General features: G+C 45.4%; 1 protein-coding gene across 2 annotated transcripts in view; it reads right to left on the minus strand.

The window, feature by feature from the left end:
* ZCCHC24 (zinc finger CCHC-type containing 24) overlaps positions 1-16,532 on the minus strand; it is a 140,851-nt gene extending 124,319 nt beyond the window's left edge. The window contains exon 1 of one of the 2 annotated variants that reach the window (XM_021006069.2): positions 15,936-16,527. In XM_021006069.2, the coding sequence (XP_020861728.1) occupies positions 15,936-16,178 (243 nt within the window). In that variant the 5' untranslated portion in view covers positions 16,179-16,527. Of the gene's footprint in view, positions 1-15,935 lie in introns of both variants that reach the window. The other variant, XM_078150875.1, reaches the window with a different exon arrangement.
* Positions 16,533-27,658: the final 11,126 nt, after the last annotated feature.

A 27,658-nucleotide genomic window follows, 5' to 3' on the forward strand; every position in this document is an offset into this window, starting at 1 on the left:
TAACTAATTTTATGTGATGGGCATATGGAGAATGGGGCACCATAGCCTCTGCCCCCAAAATGTTCTCAGGTCAAGGCTTAACTCCTCATTCTGCTTGAAGCCATGAAGGTGATGATGATAGCTAATGTCTTGGCCCATAAGGAGGCTTTGAAAGCAATAGAAAGGGAACTCTTCCCTGGATTCCTTGTCTGAGAACCTCATCTCCAGGTCATTTTATTCTGTATTATCCCAACCGCAGAAGTGAACTGTTAAAGCAGCTGTTCATTCTATCAAACTACAGTACCAAGCTCCCATGATGGAAAATGGGAATCTCTGAGCTGCTGAACTATGGCGTCAAAGGAGTCTGTGAGGGGGTAAGGGAACAAATGGGATCACACAACCCGCCCTTCCATGATTTGGGATTCAGTATTCGTCATCTCCAAAGAAATCCAGGCAGCTGGCATCTGCCAACTTCATTTTTTCCTTTTCATTTCATCCAAGACTTTTGAGGGCTTTGAAAAATAACAGAGGGCAAAGAAAACCAGGTTAAGAACCAAAAGACTAGGGTTCTACTTCTGCTGCTAAAGGACCGTTTGGCCTTAGGCAAAGGACCTGCCTTCTCCTGGCCTCGGTTTTCCCATTCATAGAAGGGAAATAATAATCTCTGCCCTGCCAGCCTCGCCTTGGGGTACTGATGAGATGATCAAATGACATAACAGATACGGAAGCACTTTGCAAATGATCAAGCAATGCCAGGTGCCGTGTAAGTGACCTGCTGAGACTCCAAGACTGATTTTTAGCTCCTCTGAGAGCTGCCTTTGTTTCTGACACTAAGAAGTTGATTCAAACAAGAACTCAGAGCTCCCAAACTGTGCCATAAACCTCCAGGGCAAGTAAATGCCATTTCAGAAATAACAGCATCTCCCCTCCTCAACTTTTTTTTTAAATAGAGATTTCTGAGGTTCTATAGGAATCAGTAATATTCTGGCAGCAAAATGTTGGTGGATAGGGAAACCTAATGATTAAGTCTTAACAAAGCTCTCCCCACTCTGGTCGCCATGTTTCAGCTACCCACTGCTACTGCCACAGATACTACTTCTCTTAGGGCTCTCTGAGCATTCTATCTTCTTCCATAACACTCCCTGCAACTACCTTTTCATTTATGCAGGATTTTCCTAGCTTTGCAGGAGGATTTGGGGGGACTAATCCAATTCTGGTCTTGTAAAGAAGAGCTTCCCCGAAGTATTAGGTCCAAATTTCATTTCTCTTCCCCCACTCCTCCACCAGCTCCAATTTGCCAAACTTCTGTTCTGACCATTAAGGAACACTGCCATTCCCTGACCCCTTTTGACCTCTTTCCAAAGCCTTCCATAAAAGGTTGGTGACCTTAGGGGTGGGACAGTAATGTTTCCTCTCTCAAAGCTATCCAGAGGCTGCTCAGCTCCAGGAGTGTGTGTAGAGAGGAGGAAGGCTGAAGGGGGATGGGGAGGAAGGGAATAGATCTGGAAAATTTCTTAGAGATCAAGGTGAATGGGTGCAAGCTTGCACTTGGACAATTGTCCTGCCATGATTTTCCACAGACTCCCTGGATTCCCTGTGGGGGAAGGGGTACCTCTGGCTGTTGGACCTCTTGGGGGAAAAAAATCCACAATCAAAACTCGTCTTTGGCAACACTCCCCCTAAAATACAGCTTTTCGACCTATCACAAAAGCCTAAGGAACAGAGGAAGAACCATGCAAGATACAGGCCGAAAAAAAAAAGTACACTGGAAAATTAGAAGAAAGCTGATTCATTCTATCCCAGTGGCTGCTGTTCTCAAAGAAAAGGCTCTTTCTGGAAGACCCAACAGTTCCCTCCATGTTCCTGCTCCCTTTGGCATTCTCTCTCTCTCTCTCTCTCTCTCTCTCTCTCTCTCTCTCTCTCTCTCTCTCTCTCTCTCTTTCTCTCTCTCTCCTCCCTCAGGCTCTCACCCATAAGACAGGAGACCCACCACAAAAATGCCTCCTAGGACAGATCTGGACCCAAGCCACTACAAAGGAATCTTGGAGCGGGGGAGAAGAGGAAGGGGGGAGAGGGCAAAGGAATCCTCTTACTCACTCAGCCTCCTCCAAAAGTGATGGCACTGAGATTCCAAAACCAGTCTGATTTTTCTTCCATTTAAAAAGAAAAAAAGAGAACAAAATGACAAAAGCCAAACTCAGACCCTGAACTCCAATGGTAACTACTACTTCTACCATGTTTAGAATTAATGGTGATGACTTGTCCAGTATTGTTCATTATCTTTTCGTGAACTACCTTACCAACTAGACTGTAAGCTCTTAAAGGGCAGGAACTGTATAGTGTACACCTTGGTATCTTCCATATCACCTACCAAAGGATTGAATAGGTATTAGGACTTAGCAAACCTCAATGCCAGAACATCCACTTCAAAGATGTCTTTTCTACTGCTGCTCAAATTCTGTGGAAAGCCTACTGAGACCACCTCATGGGCAGCTAGGTGGCACAGTGGATAGAGTGCCAAGGCTGGAATCAGAAAGATTTGAGTTCAAATCCAGCCCAGACACTTACTAGCTGTGTGATGCTGGGCAAGTCACTTAACCCTGTTTGCCTCAGTTTCCTCATCTGTAAAATGAGCAGAAGGAAATGGCAAACCACTCCAGTATCTTTGCGAAGAAAACCCCCAATGGGGTCACAAAGAGTCAGAAATGACTGAACAACAACAAATTCACTTAATCTAATCTCCATTGCATACACTGCGAACTCTCTCTTCTCCCCTACTTAACACCTCAGAACTCTATGACATCATCTTCTTTGTTCCAGTCTCTGAGGCCATGCCCAGGCCAATGCCTCTACTTCTACCCTTGATCTCACAGACACCCACTTCCTCTAGGAGCTTGTCCCCTTTGACCATTCTATCTCATTCTTCCAATTTCACTTTCTCTGTATCTACTGGCTCCTTCTCCATTATGTCCACACATGTACAGGTCCTTCTCTATTTTTCAAAAGCTTTCACTTCAAATTGCCATCCTTTCAAGCTAATGGCCTATATTTTTTCTCTTTCACAGCCAAACTCTTAGAAAAAGTAATTTTCCTCATTGACCTCATTTACATGTCAATTCTCAACCTTGTGCCATCTGGTTTAAATCCCACCTACTGAAATGGCCCCTCAAAAGTTACCAATGATTCAAAGGTCTTTTCTTGGTCCTCCTCCTACCTGACCTCTCTATAGCTTCAGAGTATTGACCACCCCCCTCCTCCTGGATACTCTGTCTTCCTTTTGCTTATATGGTCCTGCTCTCTCCTGGTTCTCCTCCTACCTGTATAATTCCTTCTCTCTTTCCTTTGCTGGATTACCATTTAGCTTCTGCCTCTTTAGCATGGATGTCCTTCAAGGCTCTGCCCTTTCACATTCTCATAGACTCTCAGATTCAATTATCATCTCTATGCCTACAACTGTCAAATCTATCTAGCCTTCATATATCTCCTGGACTCCAATCCCATTTCCCCAACCACCTGGTAGATGTCTCTACCTGGATATCATGTCAGCATCTCCAATTTGTCTTCTCCCTCTAAACCTTTTCCTGCCCTGGACTTCCCTACTTCTGCTAAAGGCATCATCAATCCTTCTGGTTACTCTGGTTTGCAACATCCAAGGCATCTTAGATGCTTACCTCTTTCTCTTCCCCCACCATATATAACCTGTTACCAAGTCCTGCCAATTCTACCTCAACAACATCTGGCAAATCTGTTCTCTTCTCTCCATCACCACCATCAGCATAGTTCAGATGCTCATTCTCTCTATTGTAATAGCCTCCTAATTGGTAGTCTCTACTTCTGTTTCTAGTTTCTCCACTCTCTAATCCAGCAAAATAATCTTCTTAAGGCACAAGTTTGACCAGGTCACTTCCTACTCAAGAATCTGTACTGGCTTCACCTTGACACTAAGACAAAAAACCAAACTCCTCAATCTGGCATTTAAAACCCTCCATATGCAGACTCCAACCTACCTTACCAGACTTGTTCCTTATAATTTCCTTTTATGCATGTTATGTTTCAACCAAATTGGACTAATAGCTTTTCTACCAGATATAGCACCCTGCCTCCCACCTCTAGACCTTCCCACAGACTATCCTCCATGATGGAATTCACTCCACCCTCACCTCCATCTCTTCAGATCCTTATCTTTCTTCAAGGGTCAGCTCAGATGCTACCTCCATCATGAAGCCTTCCTGGATTCTCTCCTGTGTCCCCCTTCCCCCAGGAATTGTATTCTCCTTCATCCAATTCCCTTGAATTTACTTATATGTGTTCGTTTTGTGTCTCCTTAGCAAAACAGAGATTCCTTGAGAGTTGGAATGATTTTGTTTTCATATTTGTCATTAGCATCTAGCACAGAGTGTTGGACATAGTAGACATTCAATAAATATTTGCTGAATTGAACCGAATTGTTGCTGTTGCTGGCAATGGTGATTTCTATAGCAATTATCTCACTGAAGCCTCACAATAACCCTGCGTAGCAGACAGGGTGGATTTCATTACCCCACCTAACAAATAGGGAAATGAGGCAGAAGTGGGATTGAACCAAGGCCTCTGGTTCCTAGTCCTTTCTTCATTCTTTCTATTCCACACAGCCACTCAACTGGAGCTGAGTGCCTCTTTTACCTTCCAGGATGCAACCAGACATACCAGGAATGGGGAGTGAAAACAGAAAGCTCTTGGGGGCAGCTAGGTGGTGCAGTGGATAGAACACCAGCCCTGAAGTCAGGAGGACCTGAGTTGAAATCTGGCCTCAGACCAAACACTTGACATTTACTAGCTGTGTGACCCTGGGCAAGTCACTTAATCCTGATTGCCTCACCAAAAAGAAAAAAAAAAAGAATTCAGCTGCTAGGAATCTCAAGAATAATATGACATGATAATAATATAAATGAAAACAACACAAAATAGGCATCTGAATTCACATTAAATGTAATAAATCATATTGATCCCAGAAGATGAAACATACTTTTCTCCTCTAAGAAGGTAAGTGAAAAACTATGAGTGGGCAATGTTGTATATCCTGTCCTATAAGAGCAGTGTTGTCTTTCTTTTACTTTGTTCCAGGGGAAGGTTCTCTTGCAGGGAAGCAATATTGGCAGTAACTGTGGTATTAAAAAAGAAAAAAGGAATCTGCAAGACATCCTAAAATAAAGACAGAATCCGTGCAGCTCCGCCTCTCCCCTGACCATCCAAAGGGCCTGAAGTTGCAGATGCCAAGTAAGATTTCCTAGTAATTACATGTGGTTCCCCAGTAGGTAAACTCTCTAGACCCTGGAATTGAGGCCGAGGCTTTTTGAGTCCTCATAAAAAATCACTGGAGACCATTCTCTTCCCAATTCCCACTCAGAGGAGATAAGTGCTCCAGAAGGTAATGAAGAAGGAGAACGTGAATTAGAAACAAGCAGCAATATTTAAAGCCAGAAATGACCAAAAAAAAAAAAGAATCAGGAGAGGCAGAGATAGAGGAGATAGACATAGGAAGAGACAGAGACAGAAGTCAGACAGAAATAAAGACAGGCAGAGACAAGGGAGACAGAGAGGTAAAGAAAGGAGACATGTGGACAACCGGCAGAGAAGACAGAGACAGAGCCAACAAGTAGGAAGAGAAGAAATAAACAAAAGGAGACAGGCAGGTACTACGGTATTAAGCAGATATGTAGGGGTCAGACAGAGAGAGACACAAAAAAAAGGCAGAGACAGAAACAAGGCAACAGAGACAGAGAACTCCTTCCAGAGAAGGGCTTTCTAACTCTTGTTCTCAGCTCTGGTTGGGGTGGGGGGAGTGGGGAGGGTCTTTTCATCTTGGAAATTACTGCCCCCTTATCCTAGAGGGCTGTCCTCACATGAGACCTCTGTGGGAGACAAGGGAAGCTATTCACCCTGCAAATTTCTCTACCCCCACAGAATCTTCTTTCTCTCTCCAGAAGTCCAGTGGACCCTATCTAGAGGCAATCCTGGTAGAATGAAGGACTGAGAGCCCTCCCCTCACAGCCTACCTTTCCAAAAGGTAGGGGGCAGGGCTGAGGAGAGAGAGATGGGAGACAGAGTGTGGACCAGAGAATCTGAGCCCACCTGCAGTTCTCTGTGTTAGTTCTCCTTCTTCATTACCTTCTGGGGCACTTATCTCCTCTGAGTGGGAACTGGGAAGAGAATGGTCTCCAATGAGTTTTTATGAGGACTCAGGAGGGATCTGGAAGAAGGGCAACTAGAGAGCACATGGTTCTGCAGGGACCCTTATGCTCCAATTTCCACAGTCTCAGTCAGATTCAGATAAAGATTGTGTTTCCTGTAGGGAAACAAATCCAAATTGGACCTGTGGTTTGTAAACGCTGGGTTGGGTTTTAAAGGAAAAGGGTGGACCCTTTGACAGACTGTCTGGAAGGAAGGGAGAAAGAAAGAATGAAAGAAAGAAAGAAAAGAAAGAAAGAGAGAGAGAGGAAGGAAGGAAGGAAGGAAGGAAGGAAGGAAGGAAGGAAGGAAGGAAGGAAGGAAGGAAGGAAGGAAGGAAGGAAGGAAGGAAGGAAGGAGTCATTGATACTGGCAAACCTAGAGATGCCTAGTTCCTCAGACCAAAGGTCAAGCCTCTAGTTGGAGCAGAGGGGCTTGGCCCAGAGATTGCGCTGACTACCACACAAGAAAAGGTGCACAGCAGCTCTCTTTAAGGCTACCTGGCTTTCCCACAAAGAACAGCGGATGATCTCACCCCAGACATGGGGATGCCTAGGGGAAAGAGCAAGGGAAGGGGAATAGAGGAAGCAGACAGAAACCAGTGGATAAGGAGAAGACAGAGGGGAGATGCCAGGAGCAGCTGCTTCATCCCAGTGACCCCTTTCCTCCCCCAGCACCTGCCATGTTTACCACACAAGGTGGCACCCATCTGCACCCACTGACTTCTCTTTTTACTGAGCTGTTTCCTAAAGGGCTGTCTGGTCTCCCTACCTAGATTATAAGCTCTATAAGGCAGGGGCTACCTTATTATATTCCTGTTGAATGAATGAAAAACAGAAAAGAAGTAGGGAGGGCTAAGGCTATATTCCCAATCCACGAGTCTGAAACCTGTACTATATAAAGTGGTGATTTTCATTCCAATTTACTTAGACTCCCATCTGCCCATGCTAGAGGGAAACAAGATAAGGACAAAAGATAGTGTGCCTGCCCACATGTAGCTTATGGTCTTAAGTCCTGTGATTTCATTGATACAGAGAAATCTTGGTAAGGAAACTACCTCTGTGAAAGCATGTCAACGTCTGCTCTGCAATTCATAGTCTTAGCAATCTGTCTGGGGCGTGGAGACGTTAAGCGACTTGCCTAGGATTGCACAGCTAGCATGTGTTAAAGGCAGGTCTGGAACCCAGGTCTTCCTGGCTATGAGGCCAGCTCCCTAACTACTATACCCACTGCCTCCCTTGTAGTCTTTCTGGGGAGAATCAATCAACCATAGAAAAGTGAAGAAAACAATCAGATGGGCAGCCCAGAGAAAAAGCAATCTGTCTTATTGACTGTATGTATGAGCATCTTAATGGGGAAAAAAAAGTTAGGGTTACCATCTCCCTCACTTTCCTCCTGGCCAAGGAAGGTCCTTCCCAGTCCTGGCTGGATCATGAGAGAGTAGGTCAGTAGTGCAAAGCTGGTGATACCTCTCCCCAGGGAAGTGGTCCTATTTGGAGAAAGCTTCCCACAGAAAAGCAAACAGAAAACTAGACCTTTCCCAGCATTCCCATTAGGCCTAGAGTTTTCAAGGAGTCTCAATTCCTCTCTTGATTATCATTAGAGCTTTATCCTCTTCCTAAAGCCTGGGGCTCCTTGGTGAGACAAAAATATGTGAGACAGTAGACAGAGCCTAGGTTTAGGAGTCAAGAAACCTGGGGTCTAATCCCATTAGCTCACTATGTGGCCATGAGAAATCACATAATCTTTTGGGCCTCAGTTTCCACATCTGTTAAATAAGGATAATAACCCTGTCTTGTCTGTTTTACAATAAGTGTTGTAAGGATTAAATTAGGTAATATATGGGGTCAGCTAGGTGGTACAGGGAATAGAGTACCATGCCCAGAGTTAGGAAGACTCATCTTCCTGAGTTCAAATCTAGTCTCAGACACTTACTAGCTGTGTGACCCTGGGCAAGTCGCTTAACCCTGTTTGCCTCAGTTTCCTCATCTTTCATATGAACTGGAGAAGGAAATGGCAAACAACTCCAATATCTCTGCCAAGAAAACCCTAAAGGGGGTAACAAAGAGTCAGACACAACCGAAATGACTGAACAACAACAAATGTATGTAAAGGTGGAATGCAAAACACAATTTTTTCACAAATGTAAGAGATCATGATCATTATTAAGTTCTTCTCTTGATCTGCTGGTTCTTCTCCTTTCAATGCCTTTAACAAACAGCCCAAGGCTCTCTGGCAGCCCCCTGGTTCCTTCCCACTGCCCCACTCATCTCCTAGTCCAGCTTTCCACCCTCCTGCCTGACTCAGAAAGACCATGAGGTGTGGTCTGTCCTTTGAGCCCAGCAACCAGCCAAGTCCCGCTTAACTCATGAGATCAGGCAAGGTCACTCTGCCTCAGCCAACAAAGTTCCCAAAGCCAGCATACTTCATGTTGGATTCACCTCCTCAACTTTCCCAAGGGCAGCTTGGGAGGGCTTTGTATGTACTTACTGAGTTTCTCTGTCTGGGTCAGTACGTCTGAGTTTCTCAGGACCTCGAATGTTCAAACCAAAGGTGATTTCAGGAAGCAGCCACTCCTGCCCCAAGGACCATACTCATCCCTGCCTGAAGACCAGGAAGAAGTCTATGTGCCCATTTCATTGGCCATGTAGTCTATCAATCACAGAGGATACCAAAGATTCCCTACCCATTGTCAGTACTCCATGGTCCTACATTCCCTCAATTTGAGAACAGAAACAAACCAACCAGTCTCATGGAATCACATAAACTCAGAATTGGAAATGATCTAGCCCAACTTCCACCGGAGAGGAATCCCTACAATAACACATCTAACAAGTCGACACCCAGCCTCTTGTTAAAGACCTTGAGTGAAGGAGAATTTGTTGCTTCTCAAGGAAGCCCATTTCTCTTCTGGACAGCTCTAAGTTTTTCTTGACAGCTCTAAGTTTTTCTTGACATCAGGACTAAAACTGTCCTCTTTGTACCTTCCACCCACTTGCTCCTGGCTCTGCCCTCTGCAACCAAGCAGAACAACCTTATCCCCTTTCCCACGTGACATCCCTTCACACACTTAATCATAGTAACATACTCTCCTTGGGTCTCTTCTCTGGGCTAAACCACCTCATTTCCTTCAAACAAGCCTCCAATGTTATGGATTCAAGGCCCTTCATCAGTCTGGGCACCCTCCTCTGAACACCTGCCCAATTATCAACATTCTTCCTAAATACAATGTCCAGAACTGAACTACAATACTCCACTTGTGGTCTTACCAGGGCAGCGTGCAGAGGGACTTGCACCTTCTCTTTCCTGGAAGCTAAGTCTTCCATGTGAGTCCAAGGTGACATCAGCTTTTTGGCTGCTAACTCAGAGAGAGTTTACAGTCCACTAAAATTCCCAGATTCTTTTTATATAAAATGCTGCCTTACTCGACTTCCTTCATTTCATACTTGAGGAGCTGGGAGGTGTTTAAGTCCAAATGAGATTTTACATCTACCCCTACTGGACTTGATCTTATCCAGCATAACCCTGTGCTCTAGCCTGGAAAATCTTTTTGATCCTTCCAGATCCACTATCCTAATAGTACTTCCCAATAGCCTCAAGGCCCATGTTAGATTTATGGGCACATTCACTGTTCCCAGTTCCAGAGGAAGCTGGTGGAGTCTGGATAGCTGTTAGATCAAGGGAAGTGACATCAAAGTTTCACTTTTCTCTGCCCCTGTGCAGCCTGCATCTGGAATCTGGTATTCAGTTATGGGGGCTACATTTTAGGAAAACATTGACAAAGTAGAGCCAGAGAAGGGTGATGATGAGGGGGCTGGAAAGTGAGAAGAACCTAAAGAAAGGAAGAATGAGGGGAAAAGGGTGAACATCACTGTCTTCAACTATCTGAAGGAATGGTATGGAGACTGGAGAACAGATGTGTTCTGTGTGGTTCTAGAGTGAAGAACTAGGACATGTAGGTGGAACAAGGCAGTGTGATAGCGGAAAGAGTATTGGACATGGAAATAGTTGTTGAGTCATTTCAGTTGTGTCTGACTCTTCATGACCCCATTTGGGGTTTTCTTGGCAAAGATACTGACTGGAGTGGTTTGCCATTTCCTTCTCCAGCTCATTTTACAGATGAGGAAACTGAGGCAAACAGGGTATAAATGACTTGCCCAGGGTCACCCAGCTAGTAAGTGTCTGAGGCCAGATTTAAACTCTGGTCCTCCTGACTCCAGGGCCAGTGCTCTATCTATTGCACCACATAGCTACCCAGAAACAGCAGGCATGGATTCAAATCCTGGCTCTGCTACTTACTCCCTGGGTGATCCTGCACAGGGCACACATTCTCTGGGCCTCAATTTCCTCATCTGTAAAATGAGGGGAGTGAACTAGAACAGTGATATCAAACTCAAATAGATCTTTGTGGGCCACATTTTTACTTAGAAAACTATGTTGTATTGTGTTTTCATTTATTTTGTTAAATATGTCCCAATTACATTTAAATCTAGCTTGGGCTTTCTTTCACTAGATTGACACCTCTGAACTATATGACCTCTACTATCTCTTCAAGCTCTACATCTATGCTCCTAAGTAAGCAGAGGCAGATTGGAGGTTAACATATGGAAGAACTTTGTGATTAATACTTCTACCCAACACTGGAATGGGCCAGGCTGCCTTGTGAGAGAAGACAGTCCTCATGACTGGCAGTGCTCAGGCAGAGATATCAACTGGCTATCTGGCAGGCAGGCTGGAGAGGGGTTCATGAATGCAGTGGACTCAGGCTGGACTTCAGAATATCAAATGATGCACATCTGAGAATCTGGGTGCAAAGTTTGAATGAGGCGGAAACCAATACATATAACCACTCGTTTAAAAAAATCGTAGTGAGAGGAATCCTGCAATCTCCTTTCTCTCTCTCTCCCTCTCTCTCTCTCTCTCTCTCTCTCTCTCTCTCTCTCTCTCTCCTCTCTCTCTCTCTCTCTCTCTCTCTCTCACACACACACACACACACACACACACACACACACACACACACACACTACATAGCCTTGTTTTCTTCCACCTTCTGCATCATCACACATATGCTCCTGATGAAAGCAGGAAGGAAAAGTATAGCTGCCCCTGGCAGTGGACCTGAATATTTACAGCCTGGACACTGTACAGCGCCCCCCTCCCCACCAGAGAATCAAAACACCAAACTAAGACAAGACAGGAGAAGAAGCCTAGCAAAGAGAGGCTAACATACACATCAGTGTACTACAGGGTTTTGATGGAGGCTCTGAGGGAATGAGGATTCGGAGAGGAAAAGCGAGGTCTCAGGGACGGAAGGCTAACAGCCGACATGTGACCAAGTCTCCTTCCCCCATCTCAAAGCTCTATCTTTGTAGCCTTGCCCTGGTGTAAATTTAAATTCCAAGCAAAACTTGGCAGGGTAGCCTTCTCTCCAGCTTCTTTATATGGCATGCCTTCCCTGGGCACCCAGAGGGGTCGCCCTTCTTTTATGGGCCTCCAAAGCCTGCAGAATCCCTCCCTCCCATTTAGGAAATACCTTGGCCATGAAGTTGGTCAAGTGAGGGAAACCGTCCCACCTTCTCCAAGTTTATAGTGTCAACAGCTACAGAGATGTCAAGTAGGATGAGGACTGAGAAAATGGGATGAGAGGCCAGCGGAGGCTGCATGTGTAGGAGCTAATGGCAATGCTCACCCTGAAGTGAGCTTCCCAATCCAGGGGAGCATCTATGCTCTGAAAGACGGTTCTCTGGGCCAAAGAACTTCACTATATTCCTCTCATTTCCTGTTCCACACAGATCCAAGTCACCTTCTGCCCTCTCCCCCTTAGATGTAGATGCTAGAGAACTCCCAAGGGTACAAACAGGCGCGCACACACACACAGACACAGACACAGACACACACACACACACAACACACACACACAACACACACACACACACACACACACACGCTGCCTCTGTCACCCATTCCCCGGCCAATACTCCAGTCAGAACTCTTCACTTTTTCTCATTGTCACGTTGTCACTGCAACCTCCCGTGCTGAGATTCCCCAGGAACAATGAGCTTTCTATGCCCCCACCTCCCCACCCTCCAATCCCAAGTCCAAAACCCAGCTCCTTTCCCTGTATTTTGCCATTGTCGTCGCAGTAATCTGGAGGCTGCTTTGAGCTGGAGTGTTCCTGGCAGAGGGGGCTGGCTTGGTCCTGGCCGGCTTTGGTGGTCAGTATGCAAGTCACATCCTCAGGCACTGCTATGATGACTTGCCAGTCCTCACACATAATAGCAGGCCCTCCACGGGCTGCCTCTGTTCTCTGTGGAGTCCCCTCCACCCAAGAACCTCTGGTCCACACGTGCTCATCTCTTTTCTAACAGCCCACATTGCCATCCATGTTTGTCGGCTGGAGGATCTCTCGCTCTCTCTCTCTCTCTCTCTCTCTCTCTCTCTCTCTCTCTCTCTCCCTCTCTCTCTCCCTCTCCCTCTCCCTCTCCCTCCCTCCCTTCTTTCTTCTCTTTCACTCTCTCTTTCTCTCTCTTCTCTCTCCCTTTATCCATTTCTCTCTCTCTTTATCTATTCTATCTCTCCTCCTTTCTCCCTCCCTTCCTCTTCTCCCTTTCTCTCCTCTCTCTGTCTCTCCCTCTTCTCTCTCTGTCTCTCTGTCTTTCACCCTCCCTCCCTTCTTCCTTCTCTTTTGCTCTCTCTTTCTCTCTCTCCTTTTCTCTTTCTCTCTCCCTCCCCCCTTCCTTCCTCCTTCCCTCCCTTTCTCTCCCTTTCTCTTTCTCTGTCTCTTCTCTCTGTCTGTCTGTCTCTCTGTCTCTGTCTGTCTCTCTCTCTGTGTCTGTCTCTCTCTCAGCCAGCTGCTATTTTAGAGCTGCCTTAGGTCACTCTCCAGGCCCTGAGCTGAGCAATGTGTGTGTCACTGTCACAGCTTGGACTCGAGTAGATTTTAGGGATGAGATGAGGGAAGTATGTGAGGAAGGCCTACGACACAGGAACTTCACCTGTGGTCACGTCAGAAACCACACCATAGACAGCAGGCAAAAACCAAAACAACAACAAAAAACCCTAGTGCTTTGAAAAAGCTGTTAAGTAATTGATCTCTTATATTTCTGAAAATAGAATCTATGGGTACTTCTGACTGCTCCCTCCACACTACCTCAACATAAGCCTGCATATTCCAATGAGGTGAAAGTGAGGCACAAAGTTTTTATGAGAGTCAGGTCAGGAAGATCTGAGTTCAAATCCACCCTTAGACACTAGCTGTGTAACCTAGACAGAACCTCTATTTGCCTCAGTTTCCTCAATTGTAAAATGGGGGTAAATAACAGCACCTACCTTGCAGGGTGTTTATGAAGATCAAATGAAATAATATTTGTATAGTGCTTAGCACAGTGCCCCGAACATAGTAGGCACTATGTAAATGTTTGTTCCATTCCCTCTCATATAATGAGACAGGGCAAGACCCTGAATGAGGGGGTTAAACTAGGTGACTTCCAAGGTTCCTCCCAGCTCTAAATCTAGGATTCTAGGATTCTAGGAACCCAGGTCCCTTGATTCTAAGCACAGAATACCTTTCAATAAACTGTATCACCTCTGGCCATCACTAGAAAGTCTCACAAGGGCAGATCCTGTAAGCCACCAACTTCAAACCACTTAGGTACCAGTTACTTCCCTAAATTCCCAAAGTTCCAGACAGGAACACTGGTTCTCCCTCCAAGGCTTTCTCAGTCAATGGAAGGCAAAGAAGGCACATATCAAGGGAACCCTGACCACAGGAAATCAATTAATGTGAACTCATCCCTTGTCCTCTTGTCAAAGACAAGGTCCATTATTAAGCCAACCCTCCCAAGGCTCTGGTCAACTGGGGCAAATTTCTACAGTCCAAGTGGGCCCCCCTTCCCCAATGGTGACATAAACAGAAACAAGTCACAACAAAAGAAGACCCTCACTAATAGAAATAAAATACACAGGCCCTTCCCCCTCCCCCACCTCCCCTACATATTGTGACCCTCCTGGAGGTCACCAAAATGACCAGGACTGATGGGGAAGTGACATGATTTTACCTCACCTCCCCCCAAGGCCAAAAGGTAATGGGTGAAGAAGTGTGAGAATGAAGAAAAGGGAGAGAATAGCAAATAGGACAGAGTCTTAAAGAGAGGAAGAGAAAGGGGCTAAGGGCTTTATGAACCTCTCTGAAAGAGATTCAGCTCCCAGAGAAGCCTAGTAAAGTTCAGGAAGCCTCCTCCCTAGCCCCTTTGCTACAAACCACAGCAACACGTACATACACACCTACATACATATGTATACATATATACATATATATATATATATATATATACATATATATATATATATATATATATATATATATATATATATATGTATATATATCCAGCTTATTTGTTTGCTTTCTTTTTCCCCAAACCACCCACCCCAACAAGGGAGGAAACACAATGAGTTGCCTTTGTAACCAAATCCACAGAACCAGTGGACTTTGCCACCCTGCCTGGAGCCCAGGTTTCTAGAGAAGGTCCTAGGGAAGCTTGAACACCTCTCTTTTTTCACCTCCTCCGTCTCCCCAGCCCAGCTCCCTCCTCCCAAAAAAAACACCCTGGGGCTGCCTAATCCATAGCTCGGTGAAGCTGCCTTCCCGGTGACTTTTTTCCAGACTGGGGGGAGGGGAAGTGGTCTGCAGGGTCACCTTCGAGCCCTCAAAAACCACTTCCTATGTGGTCCCCAGCGACCCACTGAGGTGGGAGCGGCAGGGAGTGGGGGAGGAGCTGGTGGATGTAAACTGAGTGGATTTGAAGGACAGTCCCTGGGCCAGAAAACAGGAGGGAAAGCCCTCCTTTGGCTGTCAGTTCTTCCCAGGATTGCAGACCCTCTGAAAGGATTATAAAATTTAGAGCTGGGAGGAGCCCTACATTTATTCTAGTTTAAATCCACTCATTTTGCAAAGACAGAAACTGGGGCCATTCAAGTTAAGTGACTCCAGCCCGGTTTCGACTCCGAGACTCCAGTGCTCTTTGCACTAGCAAAGGCTTTTCTATGAAATCATTTGGGGCTCATCCTGCAGCCATAAACTCGTCAAGCCAGTGAAGAGAAAACAGACTTTGGGCAACTCCCAACAACTCTGCAGAATGAATAGATTCTGGGCTTGCCCCAGGCCCTCCCAACGCGCAGGGATGGAGATGGGTTTTGGCGTAGGAAGGATACTGAGGAGGGCCCCCCCCTCCCGGTTCTCTGTCTCTCCTGGGGGCAGGAGTAGAGGTGGGGGTGGGGTGGGGAATCCAGAGTCTCCTATGGGTCACGGATCCCAGACTCCGCCTGTCAGGAGGCACGGCAGGGCGGCCAGTGTTCCTCCCAGGCTCCCCACCCCCTGCTCCGCGGGCCGGACATCCCGGGCCAGAGAGGGCTCTTCAGGGGGTGGGGGGTGGGGGGGGAACAGGGAGTGGGGAGGCAGCCCGGGCCTGCGCTTGGCGCGGAATGGGGGTGGTGGTGTCTCCTGCCCAGCAGAGGACCAGGAGCGAGAGCCACCTCAGGGGGTAGGGGGTGGGGGGCTGCCGCGGCGGGATGGGAGATCCCAGAGCGCCCTCGGGGGCTAACCTTGGCAAAGTTGGGGGAAAGTGTTGCAAAGTTGGAAGAGAAGAGTGTTGCAAAGTTGGAAGCGAGCCGGGCCAGGCGGGCGCGGGAGGAGGAGGGCTGGCCGGGCCGGCCGGCTGGGGAGGGGACTGCGGGCAGGGGAGCTCACCCACCTCTCCGCGCTGCAGCTGGAGGAAGCTGTTGAGATAGCTGGAGTTGAGGGGCGAGCCCAGCTGCTCGGGGCTGCCCTTGCCGTAGCCCAGCTCCGGGTGGGAGGCGCCGGCCGGCTCCGGCCGGAAGGCGTCGAAGGCGCTCGCCTGGTGCGTGTCCTGCAGGGACAGGTAGACCCAGTTGAGGAGCTGGGCCGGCTGGTAGACCGAGGCAGCGCTGGTGTCGATGGCTGACAGCAGGCTCATCTTGCTTGTCCCCCTACGCCTCGGCCGCCGCCGTCCGCTCCTGCCCTCGGGCCCCCTCCACCGCTCCTCCCCGGGCCCGCTGCCCCGCTGCGCTCTAGTGAGGGGCGGGGAGGGGGGGGCTCGATCCCGCGCCTAGCCCTCCAGCCCCCCCAGCGCCGCCGCCGCAAGCCCTCCGCTCCGTCCAGCAGCCGCGCCGCTGCCTGCCTCTCTGCAGCCCGGCCAGCCCCGGCTAGGCGGCCGCGGAGCCCGGAGCGGGGGAAGAAGTTCCACAGGAAACTTTTCTCCCCGCCCCCTTCTCTTCTCTCCGCCCCGGCGGCCGATCCGCTATCTGTCTTATTTCTGACCCCTCCGACAGCCTGGAGCTGAGCTGCAAAGGGGACTGGGCGGAGTCGCCGCGCGCCCCCTCCCTCCCCCCGCCCCGAACTTTCTACAATCCTAATTGGTCAGCTCTTTGACCAGTGATGACAAGAGGGCGGGGGAATGGGCTGGGGGAGTCTCGGGGGAGGGATCTGTTATCTGCATATGTATCAAGCACAGGGCCAATCAAAGGCCGGCCTCTCCCCTTCGGTCAATCTGGGCTCCCTTAGGATGTGGAGCTGGAAAGATCTCAATTTGAATCAAACAGATTTCTTTTCTTTTCTTTTCTTCCTTCCCTCCTTCCTTTTCTCTCTTTCCCTCCCCCCACCCCTTCTTCTTTCCTTCTTTCTTTCCTTCTGTATGTCTGTCTCTTTCCCTTCTTTTCCCTTTCCCTCTCTCTCTCTCTCTCTCTCTCTCTCTCTCTCTCTCTCTCTGTCTCTCTCTCTCTCTCTCTCTCTCTTTTCCTCCCTCTCAGTCGACCCTCTCCCCTTCCCCCCATTTTTTACCCTTTCACATTTTTCCTTCTTCAACTTAATATCACTTGTGGGTCCTTTTTCTTCCTAATTTCTTCCATCTGGAAATTCAGTATGGATACATACTTTTCAAAAGGAAACTGGAAAGTTCAGGAGATTTTGAGGGGATGCAGACTTCAGAGTTTCAACTCCATAATCATCATCAGATCCCTATTTCTTGGCCCCAAGAAAAGTCTCCTTTCTCCCTCCTCCTTCTCCTCCCCTCTTTTTCTTTCTCTCTTCCTTGTCTTTATAATTCATTTCTTTCCCCCTTTCCATCTCTTCTTCTGTATTCTTTTTTCCTTTGATTGACTTGTCCCCTTTATCAATACCCTTCCCTTCCTCTTCATCTTCTGCTCTTCTCTTTACTTCTCCTTTCTCTTTTCCCTCTATTTTCCTTTTCCTCTTTCTTCTCCCTATTTCTTTTTTTTTTCTCTTTGGTGAGGCAACTGCGGTTAAGTCATTTGCTCAGGGTCACATAGCTAGTAGCTGGCAAGTGTATGAGGCCAAATTTGAACTCAGGTCCTCCTAATTCCAAGGCCAGAGCTCTATCCACTGTGTCATTTAGCTACCCCTCTTCTCCCTACTTCTGTTTCTCTTATATCTTCCCTTCTCTTCTTCCTCCACACTAAGTCTTGGCTCAAGATTCTGAAGTTTTCTCTCCTGGACAAAATCCAAAACCTCAGAGTCAGATTAGACCTTTATATGCCCAGCCCATAGTCCCTTTTGCCCAAAACGAATGGATCTTGGATAGAACTGAAGGAAGTCAGAAAAAAAGTCACCTACTTCCCTAGGGTGGCTGGAGCTTCTCTGTTTCCATGGTTCTGATGACCACCTGTCCCATAGGTGAACTGGTGGGGCAAGATGATCTCTAAAGTCCCTTACAACTTTAAATCTGTGATCCTACAAAGCTATGAACTCTCCAAAGTCCACCTCCTGCCCTGACTTCTCCCCTTCACTCTAGTTCTATTTGCTGTCCTGCTTCCATGCCTACTTAAAGGTCATTGTCCCCACCCTCTTGAATTCTGTGGCCTCTGCCCCTTCCCATTTATGTGACTTACAGCCTTCAAAACCCAGCTTTTCCAAGAAGCCTTCCCTCACTCATCCACCATGCCTACATGAACTCTCCTCCATTCTGTTTCCCTGAGGTATTTCATTTGCCCTGTGTTAATACAAGCCTTTGTCTTATGTTATACGGTTGTTCACAGGGACTGGTTTCTCTCAAAGAATTGGAAATTTCTGAAGGAAAAAATAATTTCTTTTCTTACTTTGTTAACTCTACTTAGCCCAAAGCATGCACAATACACAATCCTATGTGCAACTCCTTCTAATCTAGTAGTACAGAATCCATAAACATTATTGACTGACAGTCCTGCTGAGAGGTAAAGGAGTGTCCACTAGATGACCTTTCCAGGCTTCAGCCTCTTACATTTACCATATGGGCTGTGGGGCTGTGTAATCAGATAGATGGGAGAGGCCTGGCATAATACTTAAAAAGGGGAGAAGCCACCTACCGGCCCTAGTGATCAACCTCACTTATTTGATCATCATTAGTCATTAAGTACAGCACTGAGGGGAACATGTTTCCAGTTGAATTGAAATGTTATTAATTGAGCGCCCATCATATACTCACTCAGCTCTGTGCTAGATACAGAAGAAATAGAAGGTGTTCACCATCAATAAGCCTTCTGTCTAATTGGGGAGATGACTGACATGAAATAGAGAACAATGACAATGTGTCACTGATATGTCAATTGTCCAGCCAGCATATTATACATACACAGCTACTGTGCCGTAGTTTGCTTGAGACAGAATTGAAAATGAAAAATTAACATTGCATTAAGAGGAAAAAGATCTAGATATTTTGTTTCATTTTTATTGGTCTTTTAACTTTATAAAACCTTCATTTCCAATTATACTTCTCCCCATCTCCTACCCACCAAGTCATCAGTTGTAACAAAGTTTTTAAAAGTTTTAAAAATAAAACAGTTCGGTAAAACCAGCCCACAGATCAAACTTGTCTGAAGATACATGCAATATTCCACACCCTTAGTCTCCCATCTCTGCAAAGAGTGAACAGAGCTACATTGTTTCAACTCTTCCTTGGGGCCAATTATAATTACACAGCATTCAATTTCAGGATTTCATTATCGTTCTCCATTTAGATGATTATCATTATGGCATAAATTATTTTCCTGCTTCTGCTTGCTTTACTCTGCATCAGTTCATATAAGTTTTCCTATGTTTCTCTGAATTTTTCATATTTATCTTGCTTTATGGAGCTGTAATATTCCATAATATACATTTACCACAATTTGGATGACCCATCCAATGATTCCATCCTCGACATCTATTTTGTTTCCAATTCTTTGCTACTGTAAGAAGAACTACTTTGAATATTTTGGTGTACATAGAATCTTTCTTTCTGCCTTTACCCTTCCTTGTAGTAGATGCCTAGCAGTAGGATCTCAGGAGATCTGGATTCTAGTCTGTAAAAGGAAGGGTTGAATTGCATGATCTTTAAAGTCCCATCTCCTGACTTTATGATCTTGGACACCTTGCCGAGCTTCTTCCTCATCTGGAAAAGGTAATGCTAACAGGCCTATCTCAAGGGCATTGAATTAGATCATGGATGCGAAACCCTAATTCCAAGCTGCATTGAATTAGATCATGGATGCGAAACCCTAATTCCAAGCTTTTGCTTTCCTGAAACAGCCTCAGGGGTTCTAGGGTCATCATCTCCATGCCACCAAAATGAGACATCAGAGGAAGTCTCTAGTGGAAGTTGGCAAATATAAAGTTCTATTATTAGGACAGATTAGAAGATCTTTGCCCTGCCCTTGAGGATTTTACTCAGAGGCAAGACTTAAATATATGCATGAACCAAATGGAAGGAAATTGTTAAAGTATACACAACTATGGATAATAAATAAAAGACAGAGGGCAGGAAAACCAAACACAAGATACGTAATGTTGATGAAAGTGAATCAGGGGAAGTGATACCTCCCTGCTACCTTGGTACCCAGGTGACTAGAAGGGAAATATGATGGCACAAAACAAACTGCTACCTGAAATCATCCAATCAAAGACAGCCAAAGAGTGAGGCTCATGGACCTCCTACTCATTCAAGACCCTAGGGCAAGGGTGTAGTGGAAGAAGCATTGGACTGAAGGTTAGATGATATGGGTTCTAGTGCCAGCTTCTGCAGACAAGCCACTGAAACTCCCTAGCCCTCAGATTCCAAGAAGTCAGCTACAGCTGATCAAGGAGAGACATCAACTCACCCTCCATACTCTCCAGGCCCTACCCTCCTCCCAAGCCACAGCCAGGTCCTTTTATGAAACTCTTCCCTAGCTCTTTATGTTCATCGTATGTAAATGCCTCCCCCTTCTTTCAATTTCACATCCACTTTCGTTTAAAAAAAGAGAGATAGAAAGAGAGGAAGAATGAGCCAGACATTTTATTTATAGCTTCTCAGGCACTATGTGGCTATCTCAGGGGTGCTGCAGTATTTTAGGAGGTTCTCTAGAAGCTACCAGGTCACCTAGAGGCCACTAAGTTAGGCTTACTCACATGGGAGTCTGACTTCCTGGTGAGGACTGGGATGTGGACAGGGCCAGACAGAGAGATAATGGTAATTGACAGACCAAGAGAAATGAAGTCACTTCTCAGTTGTCATAAATTCAACATGCCATAATTCAAACTCAAGTCCAAGGCTTTTCCAATTAAACTACATTATCACCCTCAATAACAGGCATTTATTAACCACCTACTGTGTTCCAGGCACTATAATAACCACATAACTTTCTATTTCCACTGGCGCCTATTCTTCCTGGGTTATACTAAAATCAAGGCTGTTTGCATGGTGTAGATCATAGGACCCAAAGTTCAAAGACCTGGGTTATAGAGAAAAAGATCTGAAGGTTTTAGTGGACTGCAAGCTCAATTATTAAAAATAATAACAATAATAAAAGAGGGGGATGCATCTAGGTGGCGCAGTGGATAGAGCTCCAGCCTTGGAGTCAGGAGGACCTGCATTCAAATCTGGCCTCAGACACTTGACACTTACTAGCTGTGTGACACTAGGCAAGTCACCTAACCCCATTGCCTCACCAAAAAGAAAAAAAAAAGGCAATGTCATTTTAAACTGTATTCATAAAAGTATATTTTCCAGCGTGCAGGAGATGAGAGACTCACTATACTCTGCGCTGTTCAGAACAGACCTGCAAGGTTATGTTCATTTGTGTATACCACATGTTAGAAAGGAATTGAAATATGTGAATAGGAGAGTTGCTGGGGTGGCAAGAGGACTGGAGATGATGCCATTTGAGGATCAGTTAGAGGATGGGGATGTTAAGGCTGAACAGAGAAGATTTGGGGGGAGTGGGAGATACAACAACTACCTTTGAGTATTTGAAAGGATCTTATGTGAAAGACGGCACAACTTTGTCCTTGGGCAGACCACCTCCCTGGGGTTCAATTTCCTCACCTCTCAAAGAAAGGGCTTGAACTACAAGATCTTTCTGAGATCCCTTTCAGCTCTCTCCTACAATGATTCCCTTCAGGATGAGCTGAAAACTTGCTAACAATTAGAGCTGTCTAAAGTTGAATAACCTGCCTCAAGAGGTAGGGAGTTCTAAATAACTGGAGATCTGCTTCGTGTGGCAGGCTGACTGCCTGTTGGGGATGTTGTAGAGGGAATCTCCACTTCAACGCAAGTAGTTCTAGATGCCCTCCTGTGTCCCTGTTGATTCTGAAATTAGATAATTTTGGTGACCTGGTTCTTTTGCTAACTAGCCAAAGACAAATCACGGAATTCAGGAATATTCGAGCTGGAAGAGATGTTGGAAATCAATCTAGACCTTGTTGTACAGCAGAGGAAACTGAGGCCTAGAGAGGTGAAAAGAGTTGATGGTAAAGATGGACCTAGAACTGGTCTCAGTCCCAGTCCTAGCCCCAGGGCCCTTTTTGTGGGGATCTAGGAATACAAGAGAAAGTGAAAACTCAGTTTCCACCTTCATAGAACTTGTAGTCTAGTTGGGGTGTATTGAGAGAAGCAGTAATAGTTTACATTTATATAGTACTGAAGGTTTGAAAAGTGCTTTAAAAATAATACCTCATTTGATCTTCAAGACAACCCTGTGAGATGAGTGCTATTATTATTCCCATTTTCCAGATGAGGAAACTGAGAGCAGTTAAGGACTTGCCCACCATCACATAGCTATTAAGTGTCTTAAGCAGACTTTGAACCAAGGTCTTCTTGATTCTAAACTTAGTACTCTATCTACTATGTCATAACAGAAAAGCAGGGAGGGCTTGGGGGGGAAAGAGGCAGCTGGGTGGCTCAGTGGATAAGCCTGGAGTCAGGAAGATCCGAGTTTAAATCTGGTCTCAGACATTTGATCCTGGACAAGTTGCTTCACCCTGTTTACCTCAGTTTCCTCATCTATAAAATGAGCTGGAAAAGGAAATGGCAATCCACTCTGGTATCTCTGCCAAGAAAATCACCAAATAGGGTCTCAAAAAGTCAGACACAACCAAGACAACTGAACAGCAACAGCCTGGTGTAGTGGAAAGAGATTTAGAGCCAGATGACATTGGGTTTGAATCTTAGCTCTTCTGCTTACTACCTGTGTGACCTTGAGCAAGTCCCCTACCTTCCCTGAGCCTCAGTTTCCTCATTTGTAAAACAAGGAGGTTGGACTAAATAAACAATCTCTAAAGGCCCTTTCAGCTCAAAATTAAATGGTCGGACCCTCTGCCATGTGTTGTTAATTGATTTCGTGCCTCAGATTCCTAATCTGCCAAATGTGGAAAATAATCCCTGCCCTGACCACTTATAGTAACATAGATTCATTGATTTAGAGCCGGATGGGACCTCGGGGACCATCTGGTCCAACCTTCTCACTTCACAGATGAGGAGCTGTGGCCCAGTTGAAGGCCCGAGGAAGTTCCATAATTTCCCAAGGTCAAACAGGTAGTAAACTTTCTTCTAGGTGTGATGATATGGATAAGAAAGCACTTTGCTGAGTTACAAGCCTATGGGTAGGATTATTAAATCATGGAGCAAAGAAGTTGGCTTTGATTGTAAGAATAATCCTTGCATGATGTCCTTATTATGAATGGTGAGATATCTCTCTCCTAATGCTCCATGAGGCAGCAAGGTTATGCTACTGTAGAGCAAGGAAACTGAGATATGAGGTGACTGCTAACTGGTGATGATGGCAGCCTAAGCTAGAACTGGGCAGAATAGTAGAGAGCAGAATGACCCCCTCTCATTTAGACTTTGAAAGACTTGTGTATGTCTGAGACTTTTCCCTGTTGCTTAGAAAACGATGTCAAGTCAGTGCTATTTTCCCTCTTTTTCCAAGTCTCTACTATTGATAAGGCAGAGAAAAACAGGTCTCTTGATAACATTTAGCCTGATAGTACTTCCTGACGGTTTCCAGGGAGCTACTCCATTCCTGGATAGAGGTCTGTGTGCCCCTGATTACTGCTATTGTTCCTTGGGTCCCTCACAACTGGCACCATGGGCTGTGCTTTTGGAAACAGATACAAGGAGAAAAAGGAGGGGGCTTGATGAAGCCAGTCTTCTTTTGTTTTGTTTCCCCCCCACACACATACACACAATCTAATCCAACAGGGAAACCATCTTGAACACTGGATGGGAATTCTACTTCCTTAGGAAAAATTCAAGTCCCCCATGTTCCAGTCCTCCCTATATTGCCCCTCTCTCTCCAGGAGAGAAAAAGTTTCAAAATTCTAACCCTCTTAGATCTAAGAAGGGAAAATGATCTCCCATGGTATAAATCCCTGAAATGTGTGGCCCAGACCCTAAGCTCACATGGACTGAATTCAGTAGGAAAAGAAGGGAAGGGTTACCTCCTACAATCTTATCCCTTTGACCTGGTACAGTAGAAAGGGCACTAGTTCTGAAGTCAGAAGACCTGGGTTCAACTTCAGCCTGCAACATTTCCTACCTGTCTGGCCTTCAGCAAGACATTTAATCTACCTGTGCCTCAGTTTCCTCATCTGTAAAATGAGGGGGTTGGTCAATATGGCCTCTGAAATTCCTTCTAATGCTAGACCTGTGGTTCTATGCTCCCCCAAACTCCCTCTGGGAACTTTGGAATATAGCTCATGCATATATTTTCATTAATGAAGATAAGAGGATCACAAATTTCATTCAGGTACTCAAGGTACCAATGCATACCAGGTATAGGACAGTCTTTATTTCACTCCATAGAAAATGCAAGGAAGACTTGCATTTTGGTCCTTTTAGAAGGACTCATTATTTTTAAAATATATCTTTATTGATTTAATTAAATATTTCCCAATTACACATAAAAAAGTAAAAATCATTTTTTAAAATTTTGAGTTCAAAATTCTCTCCCTCTTTCCCATCCCTCCCCCTTTCTTGAGAAGGCAAGCAATTTGATATAGATTATACATGCGAAGTCATTTAAACCATATTTCCATATTAGCCAAAGACTCATTATTTCATGAAATGAGAACAATTCTCCTTTCACTTTTCAATTAGTCCCATCTTTACCTGAAGAACCTATATAGGCTTCCAGTCATACAGTACCACCCTAAAAGTTTTAAATGCCCTCTCCAGACCACCACAAGAAAGAAAAGGAATTGAGATCGCTAGAGAGACAACCCCAATGTGATGATGAGTTTTACCTTCTTCTCAGGGGTCTGTAAGGCTGACCCAGCCTTACAGTCCTGCCCTAAAGGTTTGAAAATCCAACAGAAAGAAAACAGTTGGCGCTACTATGGAAGCAATCCTTCCCCAGCATTCTGGCATAAGTCTCATCTTTACTCCCAAGGATCTATGCAGGCCTCTAACTTTATAGTCCTAGTCTAAGGGCTTGGATGACCCTTGAAAGAAATTAATTTGGGGCTGCTACAGAAGCCACACTCCACCCCATCAGACCTACACTTTCAAATAAATAATCTGGGACTGGTAGCAAAGGGCAAAATATGGTTTTTTGCTCCTCCATTATGATTTAATCCTTTCTTGCTCCTTCAATTCTGGTACCATATGTTCAATCCCCTTTACTGCAAGAAGCTGGTGGTGTCTCTGTCTCTGTCTGTGTCTCTCTGTCTCTGTCTGTGTCTCTCTGTCTGTGTCTTCTCTTTCTGTCTCTCTCTCTCTCTTTCTGTCTCTGTCTCTGTCTCTCTCTCCACAGTAGCTACAGTACTGAGCTTAAAATCAAGACCTTGATTCAGTCTACTTAAGACACTTAATGGCTAAGTGACTGTGGGCAAGTCCTTAACTGCTCTCAGCCTCAGTTTCCTCATCTGTAAAATGGAAATAATAGCACCCACTTCACAGGGTTGTTTCGAAGATCAAATGAGGTAATATATTCATAGCACTTTACAGACCTTCAGTGCTATATAAATGTGAACTTTCACTGCTGTTCTTATTACTCCCTGACTAGACTATTGGTTCTATGAAGGTGGAAATTGAGTTTTCACTTTCTCTTGTATTCCTCACACTGTTTAACACGCGGATTAGCATCTAGTAGGTGTTCAGTGAAGAACAGAACAGAACAACTGGGCATATTACATTTGAAGCCCTGAGGAACCAAGAACACTGTTACAGGTTTCCCTGTTTAGAATAAAGACCCCAGCACATGAAGACAAGGGACCTTTAGACCCAGGTGCAGGCAAGGGATGCCTTGCACTCCCTGAGTGCATTATTAAATGCTATTACATTTGAGTTTTATTCAGTGAGCATCTATTAAGTGCCTACTATGTGCCAGGCATTGTGGTAGGGCCTGGAGAGACAAAAACCAAACCAAAATGGACCTGGCATTAGAGGCCAGGTTACATTCTACTTGGAGGGAACAATGTGTTGGAAGATGCATAAATACCTAAGATATATACACAATGATTCCAGATGGGAAGCCCCGAGGGCATCTGGAAAGGCCTCCTGGAGTCAGTTGGTGACTGAGTTGAGCTTAACCTCTTGCATAACGGAGCTTCGAGGAGGCCAGTCTGGATAGAACAAATATCACATGGGTGGTTGTAATGGGACACTGGCTTCTAAAGTCAAATGAAGTCAGTCTTTTAAGGTCTAAACAGGAATTTATAGTTTGTCCTAGAACAATACGGAGCCACTGCAATTTCTTGAACAGGGGAGTGACATGGTCAGACTTTTGCTTCAAGAATATCAATTTGACATCCATGTTGCAGATGGATTTGAGAGGGAAGAGACTGCTGGTATTTATACTGATGGTCCACTCAGCTTCCAGGATTCCAAGAAAAGGCTAATGATTTACTAGCTAATATTGAGCTTTGATCATTTCTCTTCTCCTTCTCTGTTCTCCCAGTTCCTCACTTCCTGTGCCCCTCTCTTTTCAGGATAGAAAGAATGATTTTTAAAAAATCGTTCCTGGCACAGGTACCACATTTAGGCAAGAGCTGAGCCTTGGCCAGGACGAACACCAGCAAGCTGAGGACACCCAGCAGCAGTGCCTGGCCCCTTTCATGCTTCCCCTGAAATCGTTGCTGCTCCACGCTGGTCCTCAGGACTTGGCTTCAGAGCTAGTTCAAGGTCAAATTGTGAAGTTTGTCTTCTGCTCCCTGGCACTTCCCTTTTTGTAATGCTCTGGCCAAATACACAATGCCCTTATGTTCACTGCTGGCTGCCCAGAGCACTCTTCAGTAGCCATAAAGGTTTGTCCTGCCTTCTCTGAGCTCCAAAATGGTCCTTCCCTCCTCTTCCATCCAGACTCATATTCACCAGTCTGTTGGGGGGAATAATACTGGAGACATTCATTCAAACTGAAGTATGAAAGATTAAAAATTGGTTTATTAATTATTTTCCTAAAGAATTTGTCTATTAACAAAAGAAATTTAGCAACCCAAAGGAATAAGATTCCAATGATGGAATTTCAGGTGGTGTTACAATAAGTAGGTATTTTGCAACCAATCACTCTGATCACCCCCTCAAATAATAACTAGCCCTTTCCGATTGAAGAGAGGGGGGGAAGAGGAGGGAGAGCTCAGTCTTTGACTAGAGAGTTTTTGTGTCTTTGGAACAAGGCCGGTGATTGGCTAAAGCCCCCAGTGCTCAGGCCTTCAGGTATTGGAAATCTGAAATCACAGAAATTCAGAGCTGGAAGCCCCTTACACATGACCTAAGCAAATCATTTACCAATGCAGTGATCTTAATTAGGACATCTCTGATTGACAGTCATCCAATCTCTGCTTGAATATCTCTAGCGATGGGAAATTCATTACCATTCAAGGCAGACTGTGTATTGGATAGAGTGTCCAGCTTGGAGTCAGGGAAATCTGGGTTCAAATCCAATCTCTGATACTTACTAGCTTTTAATTAGCTTACTAGACTTGACCTAGTCAAGTCACTTCCCCTCTATAATCCTCAGTTTCTTTTTCTATAAAATGGGAATCTCAACACCTGCCACAGTTTACCTCATACGATGGTCATGAGTTTCAAATGAGCTGATATCTATGTAACAAGGACTGGGCATGCCCAATCCTTAGGAGCATGTTCAGTAAGCTTGGCTGATGCAATTGGAAGTGGGTTTTCTTTTTTGTCACATGGGCTTGACTCTGTTACATATATAAAGTGCTTTG

This window comes from Phascolarctos cinereus, unplaced genomic scaffold, assembly GCF_003287225.1.
Source record: "Phascolarctos cinereus isolate Bilbo 61053 unplaced genomic scaffold, phaCin_HiC Scaffold_3;HRSCAF=262, whole genome shotgun sequence".
In the NCBI taxonomy this organism is placed as follows: Eukaryota; Metazoa; Chordata; class Mammalia; order Diprotodontia; family Phascolarctidae; genus Phascolarctos; species Phascolarctos cinereus.